The 20586-nt window shown below is 37.2% G+C and overlaps 1 protein-coding gene across 1 annotated transcript in view; it reads left to right on the top strand.

Moving 5' to 3' along the window:
* Positions 1–579: 579 nt before the first annotated feature.
* Positions 580–20586, top strand: part of LOC138315737 (uncharacterized) — a 56820-nt gene continuing 36813 nt past the window's right edge. The window contains exon 1 of the mRNA XM_069256984.1: positions 580–948. Within this exon, the coding sequence (XP_069113085.1) occupies positions 772–948 (177 nt within the window). The 5' untranslated portion in view covers positions 580–771. The remainder of the gene's footprint in view (positions 949–20586) is intronic.

Raw genomic sequence — 20586 nt, 5'->3', positions numbered from 1 at the left:
TTTTATAATATAGTCGTGTGAACTTTTTGGATATTTAAAGAACATATTGTGTATGATAAATAGCTATAGTGGATATAGTCTAATTTGGAAGTGAATTTGAAAGTCTTAGATATATGTTTCCGCGTCGAAATAATACATTTATCTTTAACAGCATATAGATGTAGATGTAAACTTATGGTTCTTACCTCCCTTACTTCATAAAAATCTAGAAAGATTCTAGAGTTTTTAAGTACACTACTAGATCTAAGTACTACTGTTATTTGAAATTAGGTGTTTCAAACTAACATACGCTGTAAGGTATCCTTTAGAAGGCATACTTCTGAATCCAATTTTGTTATTTATTTACCTGAACACATTCTACTACCTACCCTAATGTATATCAGCTACACGTATATAGATCTATATGTGTACAAATGCTGTCTCTTTTCATGAAAGTATGTAATTTTTTCCGGATGTAAGTTCCGTCAATATCTTTCGACTTTTAGTATAAGCCTGTGTATAAGACAGCTGATTTCATTGGATGTTTTAGGCGGGTGTAGCCAATCACGATCGATTTCACGCCGATATATTGGCATGAGTATTGTTTTGAAATCGTCAAGGCGCTTGCGAAACAACCTGTGTTCGCATGTAATACACCAAGATTATAACCTCGTGATCAATAGGCTACACGAAACAATGTAAGATTGTTATGACCGTCATACTTCACTAGATCGAATCAATATGGTGTGAAATACTACAAACGTATGTCAAGCGCGACAAGGGTAGAGGTCAATGGTCAACATGGCCGACCTGTCTTCCGATGAAGTCAGACAGGTGCACAAGGACACCGGCACCTGTAAGAAACTTAGGACTGGTGAGGCATTCACTGTTGACTTTGGCGACATGAAATCAAAAGAAGGAAAGAAGAATTTGCAAGAATCATTTATGAAATTTAAGAAGCAGCGACAGGTAGGCACAGATTTTATTGAATACTTGCGTACAACGTACGTTTAAATCTGAGGCTAATACACCGTTGCCGACATGAATTATTCTGGCGATCGATACTGGAATGTGAATGTGCGGTTTTATCACCCCCATAACACATATAATCTTAATGCCTCAACTGAACACGTACATACCGGCATGACATTGCACATTTAGAGTTGGTGCAAATCAAAGGGCAATTATTAACTAGCCTAGAAATTATCCTACTTATTATATATCCTTGGTACTGACCAGCTGACAATGAGCAGTTATTTGTTGCTGACTTAATTTCAAGTATGGCCCAGTATAGTTTACCTGATAACCTTTATATATTTGTATATGTGGCTATCCTCTGTGAATGAGAGTGAAGGGATCCAAAACATCGTTTAAAAATAATTATGAATTAATCGTAATTAATTACAATGTTTAATTGGTGTTGTCTTCAATTTAATTTTAACAAAAAGTCTCTTGTCATAGATTCTATGGTAAATAAAAAATGAGATTTGGGTTGTCCATAACAAATTTAGCAATGCCAAGTGATTAAGCTAACCATACCTTTGAGTGGTGTCAGTTTTCAATGTTAAAACTGATTGCAGACTCATCCAAAACAAAGTGAAGTCCTTGATATAAACTGTAAGCAGATCTGTTCAGTGATCAGTAGTCAATAATTGTTAGTGATTGACCGTGTGACGGTCAGCTATTGGTCACACTAATTGATTGAAATAGATATATAAACTGACCGTTATGCCCGTTTTACTGGATGCCAACTGGTAATAACTGATAGCCATCTATACCAATAGCAGATAAAATTGGTGGTCATCTGGCCATACAATGTATGTAGAATAGCAATCTCACACCAGATCAAATGTCAATTGTGTGGTCAATGACAGCTGACATTAAATGGCCACTTCACATTTCCTAAAGGGGCTGTCAACTACAGTCTTTGTTTTTAAATTACTTAACAAATATTTTGTCACAGTTACAGAGCAATCATGAAGCAAGCAAAAATATTCATTTTTTTTTCAAGCATAAGTTCATATTAGGCCTATAATTTAAATTATTAAATATATATGCTATTACCCAACCTGCTTACAAAAATTGGCCCTACTCAACATATTTTTTTATTTCCAATCTTGAGTTAAAAATTATTTTGATCCCTCATCCAAATCACTTCTGTGCCCTTGCAATACCAACATCATCATCGTTCATTGTATAGGTCTACTGAAATGAGGTAACCACAAAATAGAATGTGTAAATTTAAATACCTAAATGCACACTCTTAAAATAAAAGGATATGATTCAAAATCAAATATTTTAAATTTTTAATGATATATTGGGTTAATAAAATCAAGCAATATTTTAATTTAGACCTTAATAACAAAATTGAAGAATTGAATTCCAAATCGTTGATCAATACGATTAAGCAGGTACAATATGTACGCTGTACCCATACCCGAGCCAAAGTCACACATACATGTATAAACAAGTGCAATACATAACCACTGAGGAGTTGATGAAACTATTTTTAGACAAGAACATGCATCTAATAAGGTAAACACATTACTGTAAGAGCAATTTGAGCAGTTCTAGACAAACATTTCTTTACTAAACTAGGCTAGCAAGGGCCAGGGTTCGGCATAAAAGATATGTAGAATTGTGGACAGTAAGCGAGTTTGAACATTATGAATACATTTCACTACCGTGGGCTTTTCTGGCATATCACAGTAAAACCAACTAATCTAATTTCTATAAGAACTGGTTTGTTTCCAAAATATGTGCTAATTTTCATACACTCTTAGACTGAGTTTTCCCTTTAACATTTTCCTTGTCTATCGGGGGTACAATTATAGTTCTTTAATCTGTCTACCTTGCAAAGATCATATGTCAGTCTTTTTCATGTAATTAAATAAGTTGAAAGAAGAAAGGAATGAATAAACAAAGTAAGACAGAAAATGATAATTAGAATTTTTCATTTTTTGTTTTGTAATTCCTGTCACAAATAGTCATTTTATTGATGCATCTTTTTCGTTTCCTGCGACTCAATACATGCATATAGTATTGACAGCTTTCAATCTAATTGGATGAGTCTGGGCATGTCTCATAAATACTGAAATTTGTGTAAACCGATTTGGTGTCCTGGAGACAAAATTTGCCACTGGTATATATTGATTTTTTTATCATAGAATTTGTTCTAGGTATGATTTTGATATTTAAAGATCAATCTCGTACTGAATGGATATAGAAATCAAAGAGATGAGATGAAAGAAAATCAATAATAGCATATCTCAACCAGGAAAGTTGGGAAGACATGAAAAGTAAATGTTCATGATCTTATTTGGTCTAATGTTGCTGCCGTTAAAACTGTAAGAGCATGGCCATTATTATACTGTCTAAGTTAGTACATTAGCTCAGTATATATCGGACGTAATGATGGTCCATCGATCGTTAAGAAATCATTCCATTTAACGAAAAGTCATATTGCATGCTCTTACAGTGCCTAAATATCCGTATTAATGAGATGGTCGCCAGGGGTTTTTGCCTGTTTATTCCATTGCTATGGTTACAAGAAATATCAATGGTAGTGAAGGCATGGCAGGTATCTGTTTCATTTCGTTACTAAGTGACAGGATGGCAGCTCACTTCATTGAGCTTTGTGTCCATGAACTTATAAAGGAGTACGAGAATACTGGACCGTACCGGTGGTACCTTGTATAGCTGCCTCAGTTTGACAGTTGTATCCAGGACGAGGAAATCAGGTACTTTGTGTTGGTGTGGTGTTGATTATCTAGTCTGACCATTGTGTGATGTTATTGGGTGCCAGGCAGGGATTACAAGCCTACTGTGTATTGATTAACAATCTAATTTAGAACTTTGTTGATACGCCACAGGTAATAATCACAAGTTTTAGAAGCTAGCTCACATGAAACATGGGTTATTTGAAAATGGTATGAGGTTATAAATCCTTGCTTTGTATCTAAGAAAAGCCACTAAGCTTTCTGATGATGAGTTTAATACTACCAGTATATATGTATATATTTGCATTTTGTTACATGCATAATTGTGATTTTAAAGGTATTAAGCTTTATTTATGTAAAAAAAATGTACAATTTGTCCCATGATTATTGATTTGTTTGTAATATAACATATTTAGGAAAAGTTGAGATGAAATGAAGTTCTGGTTTAATTGATTTATTTTCATTAAATAAAACTTAATGTGTCCATATCAGTATCCATCCCGGTGAAGATTTTATACTCTTTAGATTTTGAAATAATTTTATATTATAAGATTACAGAAGTTTGGAATGAAAACTTTACACAGTGAAAGGTTTTTATTCTGAATTCAAATATGATACTGACAGAGGTGAATAATCATTTAACAAAGTGTTTTTTCTGAATTCAAATATGATACTGAGATGTAATAATTTATCAAAGTTTTTTTGTCACACTTTTTTAGTGCACCTGTATTGATATATCTGACATGCTCATGCAGTTTGATATCTTTGACCTACTTAATAATAATAAGTAATAACAATAGTTTTTTTCCTTTGTCGCCAAGCTGAACACTTCTTGTGAGCGAGACATTCATCTTGGCAGACATTGATGGAAAACATTTGAATGATGATAGAGCACATTCCTGATTTAAAGTTATAAGGTCAAAGGTCAAACTAATGAAATATGTGGAAATGCTTAGAAAAGCATTATTTAGACTTTAATTTAGATATAAGTGATGATAGAATTTGAATTTTATAGGGTAAATTGTTGATAGTAATTAAGTCCTACTAATAAATAACTAGATTTTGTATTTTTAATGTGAAATAAGGTGTGATTGTCTCCCCTAGTTTGGACACATTCAACAATTCTTTTTGTGATTGTTTTATATAAAGCTATCATTTAAAAGAAATATCAGTTTTTGCGTGACTATACATGATAACACCAAGTAGTAATTTAAATAATAAATAGTCAGAATATATGCATGAATACTTTCCAGTATTTAGCTAAATAAAAATACAAGTATCAATACCCTCTTTGTTAGAGGGAACTGCAGTTATAACCAGTATATACTTATAAACAAGATTTACACCGCTCAGGTGTTCAGTACGGTTTGAATGTGCTTGACATGTTTTCCTTGTCGACAAACATGATTGATTTTTTTCCTATGATCAATGTTTAATGTGTAGGTGTTTTGACATTTTTCTTTGCTTAGTTGTCATGCAGACTTTGTTTGATTTTGAATTTACGATCGGCAGTGTTAGGTTTGAGTACGTCGGTGTTACTTTGTGTGAATACAAGTGTTAGTGTACCTGTGTATAGAGAAGCCTTGTACTGGGAACCAGTCAACCACCTACTTGTTTAGTGAAAGTTGTAATATCTATTTAGAATGTACAATCATTTATTGTATTTTAACACTTTCTTCACTTGTATGTGTGAATGGTAAAGGGAACCAAAACAAAAGTGTTGCTTTAGTAAAGTTATAAGTTTGATGATGTGGGATAACATCCTACAGTGCCCAGATCCAAACAATTAAACATCATTTACGTATATGTAGACTTAGGATATATGTCATGAAACAGATATTCTTTTATAATCTCTTTTAACATATACATATATATAGAAAGAGGGGATGTTTATTGGTGAAGATGATAATATATTGTAAGAAATGTTTTAAGATACTGGATAATTTGACAGATCAGCAATAAAGTTAGTATTTCAGGCAATAGTTGTATGGATAGTATTATAGATGTCAATTTCTTTAGCTTTCGATCAGTATTTTAATCCATAAATGGACTTTTGACTACAAGGCAATTCGGTATTGAAAACATTGACTGTTACTTTTACTCTTAAGCCTGTCTTTTGTGGACAACACACTTTCTTTCAATGGTTTTACAGAGAATATGGGGCAAGGTCACATTGTATTGGTATGAAATCTAAACGATTTTAGTCCCTTTTAATATTACTGCAGGTAGATATTGCGATTTTCGAATGATAATATTTTTGGAGAATTGAGCGGTAATTGACCAGCAGCATGGGACACTATAGCACACAAAGACCTGAAGCACCTGTTACATATGTGTATACAAGATTTTATTGACAGGGTTGGCTTGGACACTGCAAACAGAATGACTGATACTAGCCTCTTGACCAATGGCCATACCATCCAATGATCCCGACTGATTGGAGAGGGGTTTATCTCTCGGATCAATATTGGTTTGTTTGTGGTAGGGACTTGGAGCTAACTAGGATGTCATTGGCCACATAATTATGGTGTCTCCTGTTTGTACAGCCATGTTTGTTTTACCTGTATGCTGGATTTTCCCAGTTTAACTAGGTAAGGGGGTGTAGGATATTTACAGATGCTGTACGAACATGACGATAGAGCTGGTTTTATAGTGCCCTCCATGATACTTTCAGATAGAAGTTGGTCGACATAGGTCATTAACATCCAAATCGTGTCACCATGCTGCACAGATTTCACATTTAAGGTACAGTTATTTTTTTTCATAAATTCTCTATCTGTTTTGCGTTAAAGCAGCTGTTCACCATTCCATCAGTTTGTAGGTAAAATTCTACATTATGTGTTTTAGTGAACTTTCATTGAAGTAGTACATTGTATTTTGTCTAGTTTTTAACTTTCACTGAATAAGCCTAGCAGATGTTGTGTATCTTCTCAAGGATAGAGATATATTTTGATGAATGATAATTGATGATGTGTGTAAGTTTGTGAAGTCTTTCAGCTTGTGAATGGATTATAAATTGCATTGGTTTTAGTGTGTATATATATTCATGTAATCTAAGTCTCATAATTTAAGGAAACAATTCTCTTGTTGTCAATAATGCTTAAACTTTCTGAGAAATATAGTTTTTACAAATTTACAAATTTTATTTTTAAGAATTTTTTTATTACCCAGGCATATATTAATTATGACATTTTCTTTATCGGTTTTTTTGATTTGTGCTTATTTTAGAATATGTTTTAAAGTTGTAAAGATATTGCGGTCATGTTGAAATTCCTGAGGGTTTATTAAAGCTGGCTCTGACAGTTATTGGGTGTTTCACTTTAATATTCTGAATTAGGCGGGAAAATGGCGTCCTCTCTAAATTAGTCTAGCATTCTGGCTGAGTGCATCAGAAAGATTTTTATTGAAAGTCATCCAAAATTATTAAAATTTTCTGCCGCCTCTGGTGCGTTTCAACACATAGCCTACAGAGATGGAGCTATCTTAATGGATTTCTGTAGATATACCTCAAATCCTGTTCACGGTTGAGAGAACCCAATTCCCACCTGTACACGTATCAGGACTTAAAAGGTGGAAATGTACTCTAAAATGGAGCCAAGTTTTTTTTTTTTATCTTTTTTTGTCAAGTATTCACATTCATAATATCTCAAAATTGAATTATTTTTGTTAGATATATTTGTAAATTATTTGTTAATAATCTGCTAAAATTCCATAAAAGGTAAATGATATAATTGGTACATTTAAATCTAATTAATAATGCAAGATTTCTTTTACATAATATTAACATATACCAGCTGGTATTTGTTCATAAATCACTAAGCAAATCATCGACAAATTGCATGTAATTAATCTTATTTTAGATCAGGGCTTTTAAAATGCACATGTCTTTACACCATTTTATGCTCTGTGGATTTAAATTTGCCATTTGTTTCACCCATTGATCTCTATGTTTTGAACTTCCTTTTCATGATTGTCAGACTAATTTTTTGTTTGAGACACCTAATTAACTACTACCCTAGAGTGGGTGTGTCTGAGTTGCCATGTCAAGATCTTGATGCATTCAACGAAACACTACAACCATTCACCTGCTTGCAATCAATAAAAGATTTTGTTGTGACAACGAAAGGTGTGATCAATCTATAAAAAGCGCCTCTTTCTCTGGTGATATATATACCAATCTGTAACAAAGCTACTGTTTCAGACGTCAGTATATTATATCGTATGTAGACCGTGTGGACATATCAATTTAATTGTGTGTGTTCAGGATATCGGATAATTCTTTTTTAAGAGATTTTCAATACATTGATTTTTACTGCACAAAGATTGCTAGTGTTTGAGGTTCGCTGACAAGCAAGTCGTTGTTCTCGTTTATTTGTGTAATGTGTTTTTAATTTACCGATGAGCGTTATTCTGTGTAGAGATTGTCTTGCTCAGATATTGGATGTTGAACTGGGCCACAGGTCTTCGACCCCAGCCTTGTTCCGGAGACTAAGGGCTTTGTTGACAAAGAGAGTTGAAATTCCCCCACGGTCCTTGACCATTAGCTATTCATGTTAAATAGGAAAGGAATGTTTTATCGATTTTAGATACACTCTTTAAAGTTATTATATATACAGCTTTCAACTAAGATAGCATGGGAAGACTTTTACTTCCTTAGAATAATTTGTATTTTTGTAAAATACAGGAGAAATACACAGAGGGACAGTTTTAAGGTTATTTTAGAAGTTTGAAACTCAACCATAAAGATACATTGATTCTTGATCTTATTTGTATACATCTTAAATTGAGGAAAAATAATCCTAGTTACATTATCCATTGTATGGCTCAAGTATCGGAAGATATTGAGTCCTTATTTGTCAAAAATGTTTGAACAGAAAGAGTTTATCATACCTGATTGGTTATAATCTAAGGTTTGGAAGGAAAACTTTGTTCTATTGTTCCATCCTAAGTTTGTGAATGACTACTACTGCCTTTGTCTACCTACAAACAGGCAGGTCAATATTGACGGAGAACTAGCCTCTAGTGTACATGGCATTGTCAAATAAATTTCTTGTTGACATTAGACTGTGTTTGTTGGTGGGTTCAGATTGGCAATTGTACCAGGGATACCTACACTGTAACTCCTTGTAAGAGGTAAGGCTCCAAATGGCTACTTTGTTCAACATACATGTATGGTATCAATTTATACACAATTATAGGTTTCGCTCATGAAGAATTTACAATATACAGGTAGATTTATGACCCATACTTGTTAATAGGGCTTGGAATTTATTTTTTTGTATTATATATTTAAATTATCTTTATAATTTGCAGATCAAACTTTTGAATTTCAGTTTACAAATTTTTTCTGATACTTTTATGAGTTTCTTTTATAAAGTTGGAAGAAATTTGGGGAGTTGCATTTGAAATGGTATATGTTTGTCTAGCAGATATTAAAGGGTACTTTTCAAGAAAGATATTTACATTGATTTTGATGAAAAGATCTGGTTTATTATTTCCTGGTAAATAGAAAATTCTTTTAAGGAATATTTGGTGTCTGAATACTTGCAGATGTTAATTCATCATATGATATAACTTGTGTGGACATTGCTTCGAAAAAGATTCACCCTAAAACTTTATTTAGCGTTTTATGATATATAGATACCAGTGAAAGCTACCAAGTTCATCAGCTAATATTGAATTTTAAATTATCTCCCCCTAGTTTGAACCTTTGTATCTGTCAGCCAACATTTACTAAGTTGAAAGATGTTGATAAAAGAAAAGGACGAACAAATTAGAGAACTTCATTTGAAATTAGATATAGTGTTTATTTTTGGGTACAATAGTTTTTTTTTATCTGTTTACTACTCTTTTATCTCTACATTTTGTATTTGATCTACAATAACAGCTATAAAAGATTGGATGAGCTGGTGTGCAGTTCATTGACCACTACATTAATCATACATGTACAGGAACATTTGTGGTTAATGACAATCAAAGTCCAAGTCTTTGTTTCATGAACCAGAAAATAGCTGTCACCTCATAAAATTCTGTCCCTTTGTATGTTTGATATATATTATACATATTAATATTTATTAATATATACAAAAACGTTGTCTTAAGTGTGGAATATTCCAGATAAAAGCATGCCTCATCATTGTGGATTTTTTTTATTTATAAAAGATGAACTATCTCTTCTTTCCTATGCTTTAGGTAGCGTTCAAAGCTTTACCTGTACATCCTGATATTTTTCTGAAGAATTGTGATTACTGTTTTGGCTGTAAATATTTACATATATGCAGGTATGATAGAAATGCATGGGGAAATGTTTTTTTAGGTATTAATAACATGTATTTATGTGATTACACGGAGAGAAAAGCTTTCCTCACCTGTCATATTAACTATTATAAGGTATAGGCTCCATCATCTGGTGAAATCATATATCTGTACTAACATTAAACCTTTTAATATTGTGGGTCAAATGAGGATGAATTTCAGCAAGTCACTGTGCATTCATTATGACTGTCATAGTCAGAGAAAACAAAAGTTTTAGGGAATTTCTTTTGTGACATACTTGGGGGAGTGAAATATGTTGGTAAAAACCAGCTTGTCCTTCACAATGGTGTAGCGTGGGTTATCACGGAAAGTGTTGATAGCTTTTACCTTGATCACTTGTATAGGGGAAGGTGATTATTTTGAGGTGTGTCTTAAACTGGGACAAGATGTTTGTGATTTAAACATGGTGAAATTGGTATCAAACTGTCATCCTTTGACTCCTCTATAGCCATTGACAGAGCCTGCCCTCTCTGTCGTGTGTTCATCAGGCGCTTTTTATATTGACGTATGCAAGACATTTAAACTAGTGACACGGTGGTGGCACACACACGACCACGCTACAGTTGTTATCTGTGGCCGATACGGTGTTGGTTACACATCCCCAGATTTACATTTCAAACTGGGTGTGGCCTCTTTATACAATGCCAATATACAATGTATGAGTGATTGCCGCGTTTTTTTTGCGGCAAGAGGTTTATTTATAAGTTCATTTTCGTCGCGGTCTCGATACCGTCCCATAAGTCACCTCATCGGAGTGGAATTTCCATATTTTGAATGTGTTTTTACTAAAAGATGTGGAGAATATAAAACAACTATTAGGAGTACATGTACCAAGCCTGGAAGGCACTCCGACTACAAAGATAGTACGATTTGATCATTTGGCTTGCAGTCTCCCACAGGGAAATCAGATAAGCTAGGATGAAAAGAATGTGACAAGAATTCAAGTGTACAACCTGTGTTTTAATTTTCTCTGTGGAGCTTGGTGTGTAATCATTTCTTGTTGGACAGTCCATGGGTACACCTGCCTTTGTAGTTACACGTTGGATAAAGTCAGCTAGTTCACTGGTGAGTTGAGGTCAGAATTTTTCGGTTGATACTGAATAATATAGTGTTGTACGACAAATTCAACGGTAGATTTGATGAAAGTCTTACATATGGTTACAATGTCTGTGGTATTGATCGTGTGAGATATAAATATATCTCATATATTATGTCAATATCTTGTTCATATACATTTTTTTGATGTCAAATTAAGATCCAGATACTGCAATACATTGACTGAAGATAATTTCAATTTCAGAAAAAAACATTTTTGTGTGTTTGAGTAGAGGTTCAGGTTTGGTCATTTTCCACCCGCCATGTGTGTACCGCCTATAATATTGCCCCATACACCTAAGTGATCAGGAGTCCCACCGGCTGTTAATAAATTCACTCAAATTCTCTGTATGCATGGTCAATCATCCACTTCTTCAGCACTTAATTTGGCCAAAGGACGGGGTCAGTTGTTATACAGGGTAGCCAGTGTTTTTTATAGGTAAGCCGTTTGAAAGCTCCTAACAGGATTATCCCCTGTCTCAGTGGTAGGGAAGTATATTCCTTCAATGGACCATGATCTATTCAGCATTATTCATACATTTTCTCCGGGTTAGGATTTTCATCATGGTTTCAGATATGTATTTGGTACAGTAATCTTGTGACATCCAGGTAGACCTATATAGGCTATTTATAGATGATCATTATTAGAGAATTTGATACGGAATATGTCACCCATGGTGAGAAAATGGGACCATCACAATAAGCACTGTACAGTATGGATTCCTCAATATGTTGGTGTGCGTGTGTCCATATATCCGGTAATCGTTAGTAATTTAGCTACACTTACTCGATATCATGAGGAATGTTCAGGCTCAGCTAAAAGCTTGGTGAGGCGTGCAGGAGCTGAAAAGACACTGAACTCCCTTGCCCCAGGCGAGAGGTCTATACTCTGTACACGTGGAGATCTACTGATCCAAGTTTGTGTCCCGTCTAAATATGCATATGTAATGCATGACTGAAATGGCCTACAAATCAATCAGAAAGATATTTGTTGGTATTTTTCTGGTTGTTTAAGTTGGCTGTAGATCGTGTTTTCATCTTGTTACCTGTTGGGACTTTATTTCCATCTGGTTGTGGAAAGGTATAAGTAATGGCTGACCATGGTTCTACATTTTCCCCAGAGTTTTGAAACTTCTGAAGCTGTTTCAGGCATTCCTATTGGACTTCCATCTGGTTTGAATGGTGTTGGGTGTGAGGTCTAGCCTTGTAATACTTAATGCTTGACTGCACTTTAATTCATTTGTGGAGAGGTTGGGTAGTTTATTATCTGTTCTGTTTACATGTTTTTGAATTAAGATTATATAAAAATATGGCACCAGTCCTTCACATTGTAGGTATACCTGAATCAGACGGACACATGCTTCAACATTTCCAGTATCATCTTCTGCTTAAGGCTAGATATATTGTATGTTTTTTCCCCTTGTAAATGATATGTATCTTTATGAATCAGATTGTGGCTAGTGTTTTTTTACATCATAAAATTGTCAAGAATTTAATAGAGGACTCATGTACATGCTAGATATTTTTTGTTACTGTTGTAAACTTTAATTACAAAGAATTTTGATGAAATGTATATACTTATAAGGTTATCTCATGTAGAGATTTTTTTTATATACCTCAGTTGTGATGAGTGTTTATGTTCAGTTTGAAAAGAACAATGTCATTATTGCATGCCTATATACATGTACCTGTACATATATATGATATATAATTATACATTGCCGTTAGTTACCTGTGATTAATGTAGCTTTTGATGTAGCACTAGCATACACATTGTTTCTCCACCCTTGATGTTAAATGATTAGAAATGATCAGCCTGAAGGGTAACATGCTGCTGGACATCGGTCAAGGACATCTGGAGTCATCAAACACTAATTCCACACTTTTACAGATTTGCACAATGCAAATTTCAATGGCATCTTACCTAACAGCATTAGACTTGTTTCTGCATTTTCTAATACTGTCAGGTAAAGATGTCAGCTGATTTTGCACTTACATCTATTTCATCGTCAGTTTCAGCATTTGTTTCATCCCACAGGATTGCTATACTCTCACAGCTTTGACCTTCGACCCTTCGGACGGAATCTGAAGATCCACCACTTCAATGGGATTTAATTGTGTTAATTATGTTAATTACATGGCCTACGAACCTAGATGTCACATGGTTATTTTAGAATTGAAATGTATTTTAAATAATCATGAATGTTTCTTTTGTTCTTTCAGTGCTTGCTTTTCTATTGTTAAAAGGAATAGAGGGATAAAAAATAACTTTGCATACGCTGTCTTTTAAAGCCTGATGATCAAATGATTGAGGGGTATATACAGGTATGATGGGAGGGGTATATACAGGTGTCATGGGAGGGGTATATACAGGTGTGATGGGAGGGGTATATACAGGTGTGATGGGAGGGGTATATACAGGTATGATGGGACAGGTATATACAGGTGTGATGGGAGGGGTATATACAGGTATGATGGGACAGGTATATACAGGTATGATGGGAGAGGTATATACAGGTATGATGGGAGGGGTATATACAGGTATGATGGTAGGGTATATACAGGTATGAGGGAGGGTATATACAGGTATGAGGGGTATATATAGGTATGATGGGAGGGGTATATACAGGTATGATGGGAGAGGTATATACAGGTATGATGGGAGGGGTATATACAGGTATGATGGGAGGGTATATACAGGTATGATGGGAGGGGTATATACAGGTATGATGGGAGGGGTATATACAGGTATGATGGGAGGGGTATATACAGGTATGATGGGAGGGGTATATACAGGTATGATGGGAGGGTATATACAGGTATGATGGGAGGGGTATATACAGGTATGATGGGAGGGGTATATACAGGTATGATGGGAGGGGTATATACAGGTATGATGGGAGGGTATATACAGGTATGATGGGAGGGGTATAGGGTATATACAGGTATGATGGGAGGGGTATATATATACAGGTATGATGGGAGGGGTATATACAGGTATGATGGGAGGGGTATATACAGGTGTGATGGGAGGGGTATATACAGGTGTGATGGGAGGGGTATATACAGGTATGATGGGAGGGGTATATACAGGTATGATGGGAGGGGTATATACAGGTATGATGGGAGGGGTATAGGGTATATACAGGTATGATGGGAGGGGTATATACAGGTATGATGGGACAGGTATATACAGGTATGATGGGAGGGGTATATACAGGTATGATGGGAGGGGTATATACAGGTATGATGGGAGGGGTATATACAGGTATGATGGAGTATTACAGGTTGATGGGAGGGGTATATACAGGTATGATGGGAGGGGTATATACAGGTATGATGGGAGGGGTATATACAGGTATGATGGGAGGGGTATATACAGGTATGATGGGAGGGGTATATACAGGTATGATGGGAGGGGTATATACAGGTATGATGGGAGGGGTATATACAGGTATGATGGGAGGGGTATATACAGGTATGATGGGAGGGGGTATATACAGGTATGATGGGAGGGGTATATACAGGTATGATGGGAGGGGTATATACAGGTATGATGGGAGGGGTATATACAGGTATGATGGGAGGGGTATATACAGGTATGATGGAGGGGTATATACAGGTATGATGGGAGGGTATATACAGGTATGATGGGAGGGGTATATACAGGTATGATGGAGGTATACAGTATGATGGGAGGGGTATATACAGGTATGATGGGAGGGGTATATACAGGTATGATGGGAGGGGTATATACAGGTATGATGGGAGGGGTATATATCAGGTATGATGGGAGGGGTATATACAGGTATGATGGGAGGGGTATATACAGGTATGATGGGAGGGGTATATACAGGTATGATGGGAGGGGTATATACAGGTATGATGGGACAGGTATATACAGGTATGATGGGAGGGGTATATACAGGTATGATGGGAGGGGTATATACAGGTATGATGGGAGGGGTATATACAGGTATGATGGGAGGGGTATATACAGGTATGATGGGAGGGGTATATACAGGTATGATGGGAGGGGTATATACAGGTATGATGGGAGGGGTATATACAGGTATGATGGGAGGGGTATATACAGGTATGATGGGAGGGGTATATACAGGTATGATGGGAGGGGTATATACAGGTATGATGGGAGGGGTATATACAGTATGATGGGAGGGGTATATACAGGTATGATGGGAGGGGTATATACAGGTATGATGGGAGGGGTATATACAGGTATGATGGGAGGGGTATATACAGGTGTGATGGGAGGGGTATATACAGGTATGATGGGAGGGGTATATACAGGTATGATGGGAGGGGTATATACAGGTATGATGGGAGGGGTATATACAGGTATGATGGGAGGGGTATATACAGGTATGATGGGAGGGGTATATACAGGTATGATGGGAGGGGTATATACAGGTATGATGGGAGGGGTATATACAGGTATGATGGGAGGGGTATATACAGGTATGATGGGAGGGGTATATACAGGTATGATGGGAGGGGTATATACAGGTATGATGGGAGGGGTATATACAGGTTGTGATGGGAGGGGTATATACAGGTATGATGGGAGGGGTATATACAGGTATGATGGGAGGGGTATATACAGTATGATGGGAGGGTATATACAGGTATGATGGGAGGGGTATATACAGGTATGATGGGAGGGGTATATACAGGTATGATGGGAGGGGTATATACAGGTATGATGGGAGGGGTATATACAGGTATGATGGGAGGGGTATATACAGGTATGATGGGAGGGTATATACAGTATGATGGGAGGGGTATATACAGGTATGATGGGAGGGGTATATACAGGTATGATGGGAGGGGTATATACAGGTATGATGGGAGGGGTATATACAGGTATGATGGGAGGGGTATATACAGTATGATGGGGAGGGGTATATATACAGGTATGATGGGAGGGGTATATACAGGTATGATGGGAGGGGTATATACAGGTTGATGGGAGGGGTATATACAGGTATGATGGGAGGGGTATATACAGGTGAGGAGGTATTAAGTTGATGGGAGGGGTATATACAGGTATGATGGGAGGGGTATATACAGGTATGATGGGAGGGGTATATACAGGTATGATGGGAGGGGTATATACAGGTATGATGGGAGGGGTATAGGGTATATACAGGTATGATGGGAGGGGTATATACAGGTATGATGGGAGGGGTATATACAGGTATGATGGGAGGGGTATATACAGGTATGATGGGAGGGGTATATACAGGTATGATGGGAGGGGTATATACAGGTATGATGGGAGGGGTATATACAGGTATGATGGGAGGGTATATACAGGTATGATGGGAGGGGTATATACAGGTATGATGGGAGGGGTATATACAGGTATGATGGGAGGGGTATATACAGGTGTGATGGGAGGGGTATATACAGGTATGATGGGAGGGGTATATACAGGTATGATGGGAGGGTATATACAGGTATGATGGGAGGGGTATATACAGGTATGATGGGAGGGTATATATCAGGTATGATGGAGGGTATATACAGTGTGATGGAGGGTATATACAGGTATGATGGGAGGGGTATATACAGGTATGATGGGAGGGGTATATACAGGTATGATGGGAGGGGTATATACAGGTATGATGGGAGGGGTATATACAGGTATGATGGAGAGGGTGATATATACAGGTATGGATGAGGAGGGGTATATACAGGTATGATGGAGGTATATACAGGTATGATGGGAGGGGTATATACAGGTATGATGGGAGGGGTATATACAGGTATGATGGGAGGGGTATATACAGGTATGATGGGAGGGGTATATACAGGTATGATGGGAGGGGTATATACAGGTATGATGGGAGGGGTATATACAGGTATGATGGGAGGGGTATATACAGGTATGATGGGAGGGGTATATACAGGTATGATGGGAGGGGTATATACAGGTATGATGGGAGGGGTATATACAGGTATGATGGGAGGGGTATATACAGGTATGATGGGAGGGGTATATACAGGTATGATGGGAGGGGTATATACAGGTATGATGGGAGGGGTATATACAGGTATGATGGGAGGGGTATATACAGGTATGATGGGAGGGGTATATACAGGTATGATGGGAGGGTATATACAGGGATGGGAGGGGTATATACAGGTATGATGGGAGGGGTATATACAGGTATGATGGGGGGTATACAGTGGATGGGAGGGTATATACAGGTATGATGGGAGGGGTATATACAGGTATGATGGGAGGGGTATATACAGTATGATGGATATATACAGGTATGATGGGAGGGTATATACAGGTATGATGGGAGGGGTATATACAGGTATGATGGGAGGGGTATATACAGGTGTGATGGGAGGGGTATATACAGGTATGATGGGAGGGGTATATACAGGTATGATGGGAGGGGTATATACAGGTATGATGGGAGGGGTATATACAGGGTGATGGGAGGGGTATATACAGGTATGATGGGAGGGGTATATACAGGTATGATGGGAGGGGTATATACAGGTATGATGGGAGGGGTATATACAGGTATGATGGGAGGGGTATATACAGGTATGATGGGAGGGGTAAGGTATATACAGGTATGATGGGAGGGGTATATACAGGTATGATGGGAGGGGTATATACAGGTATGATGGGAGGGGTATATACAGGTATGATGGGAGGGGTATATACAGGTATGATGGGAGGGGTATATACAGGTATGATGGGAGGGGTATATACAGGTATGATGGGAGGGGTATATACAGGTATGATGGGAGGGTATATAAGGTATGATGGGAGGGGTATATACAGGTATGATGGGAGGGGTATATACAGGTATGATGGAGGGGGGGTATATACAGGTATATGATGGGAGGGTATATATATAGGTAGGGGTATATAAGGTATGATGGGAGGGGTATATACAGGTATGATGGGAGGGTATATAACAGGTATGATGGGAGGGGTATATACAGGTATGATGGGAGGGGTATAATACATATATGTATATACAGGTATGATGGGAGGGGTATATACAGGTATGATGGAGGGGTATATACAGGTGTGATGGGAGGGGTATATACAGGTATGATGGGAGGGTATATATAAGGTATGATGGGAGGGTATATACAGGTATGATGGGAGGGGTATATACAGGTATGATGGGAGGGGTATATACAGGTATGATGGGAGGGGTATATACAGGTATGATGGGAGGGGTATATACAGGTATGATGGGAGGGGTATATACAGGTGTGATGGGAGGGGTATATACAGGTTATGATGGGAGGGTATATACAGGTATGAGGGGAGGGGTATATACAGGTATGATGGGAGGGGTATATACAGGTATGATGGGAGGGGTATATACAGGTGTGATGGGAGGGGTATATACAGGTATGATGGGAGGGGTATATACAGGTATGATGGGAGGGTATATACAGGTATGATGGGAGGGGTATATACAGGTATGATGGGAGGGGTATATACAGGTGTGATGGGAGGGGTATATACAGGTATGATGGGAGGGGTATATACAGGTATGATGGGAGGGGTATATACAGGTATGATGGGAGGGGTATATACAGGTATGATGGGAGGGGTATATACAGGTATGATGGGAGGGGTATATACAGGTATGATGGGAGGGGTATATACAGGTATGATGGGAGGGTATATACAGGTGTGATGGGAGGGGTATATACAGGTATGATGGGAGGGGTATATACAGGTATGATGGGAGGGGTATATACAGGTGTGATGGGAGGGGTATATACAGGTATGATGGGAGGGGTATATACAGGTGTGATGGGAGGGGTATATACAGGTATGATGGGAGGGGTATATACAGGTATGATGGGAGGGGTATATACAGGTATGATGGGAGGGGTATATACAGGTATGATGGGAGGGGTATATACAGGTATGATGGGAGGGTATATACAGGTATGATGGGAGGGGTATATACAGGTATGATGGGAGGGGTATATACAGGTATGATGGGAGGGGTATATACAGGTGTGATGGGAGGGGTATATACAGGTGTGATGGGAGGGTATATATACAGGTGTGATGGGAGGGGTATATACAGGTATGATGGGAGGGGTATATACAAATATGAGGGGAGGGGTATATACGGTTATGATGGGAGGGGTATATACATGTATGAGGGGAGGAGTATATACAGGTGTGATGGGAGGGGTATATACAAGTATGAGGGGAGGGGTATACAGGTATGAGGGGAGGGGTATATACAGGTATGATGGGAGGGGTATATACGGTTATGATGGGAGTGGTATATACAGGTGTGATGGGAGGATATATACAGGTATGATTGGAGGGGTATATACAGGTGTGATGGGAGGGGTATATACAGGTATGATGGGAGGGGTATATACAGGTATGATGGGAGGGGTATATACAGGTGTGATGGGAGGGGTATATACAGGTATGATGGGAGGGGTATATACAGGTATGATGGGAGGGGTATATACAGGTATGATGGGAGAGGTATATTAAATTTAGAAATATGTGTAATTCTTTTTCAAGCCGTGTTAGTCATGAATCACTAGTCATAAAAAACAGTGTTTGGCAGTGACTTAGTTATATTGATAAAGTTGACATTTATAAAGACTCTTATATAAATGTTCAGTATTAAAAAAGGAAAATTCAAATCTTTAGTTACATGTAATTTGTAACCTAATCTTCTAATGAATCATAGTTATAACTGTAGATATTAACAAAGACATTTTTCAGAAATGGTCTGTGTTAGAGGTCAATAAAATATAAACTTTAAAAAGTCTCTACACAAGAGGTACTAGGTAATAACCCGAGGTTAATTGCCCCTAGTCACAATTGACATTCCTCAACCTATTATAATCAACCACTAATATCTTTATGTCTACACTCATATATATTTAGACAGGTTTTTTATGTGTATTGTGGTAACATTTCCTAGGGAAATCATTTTTAACATATACAAGTTAGAGGACATCAAAGTTAGTGATAAGCCTTCAGGGTTGGCCTGATGACAGCGTCTTTGTCTAGATTGCATCAAATATTCCACGTGACAATTATGGATCCCTTTCAGATGGGCTTGCGTATATGGAAAATTTGCAATTCATTTCTGACCTGATACATTATAAATGACATTGATGACTTGGGGAGAAGAGGTTGTAATATCCTCCGTATATCACAGTCCTGTCTGTGACTATATGTAGTCAGCATGGCTGATTAATGAATGTAACCACTTCTCCAGATCTATCAAATATGTTGGAAATTTAACCACCAGTTTGTAATCCATTATATATAATTTTCATTGATCAAATTTGATTTTGGTTTGTTTGACTATTTTAGCCATTTGAAGGGCTTTGAAGTATGATATAGGATTTTGTGGACACCATTTTGTTATTCATTCAAAGCGTTTTTTTTTTATTTTTCAAGAAAGGCAACATCTTTGCC

This window comes from Argopecten irradians, chromosome 1 (genome assembly GCF_041381155.1).
Source record: "Argopecten irradians isolate NY chromosome 1, Ai_NY, whole genome shotgun sequence".
Classification (NCBI taxonomy): Eukaryota; Metazoa; Mollusca; class Bivalvia; order Pectinida; family Pectinidae; genus Argopecten; species Argopecten irradians.
The sequence above is the reverse complement of the archived record's forward strand: the minus strand, read 5'-3'. Positions and strand labels throughout refer to the sequence as shown.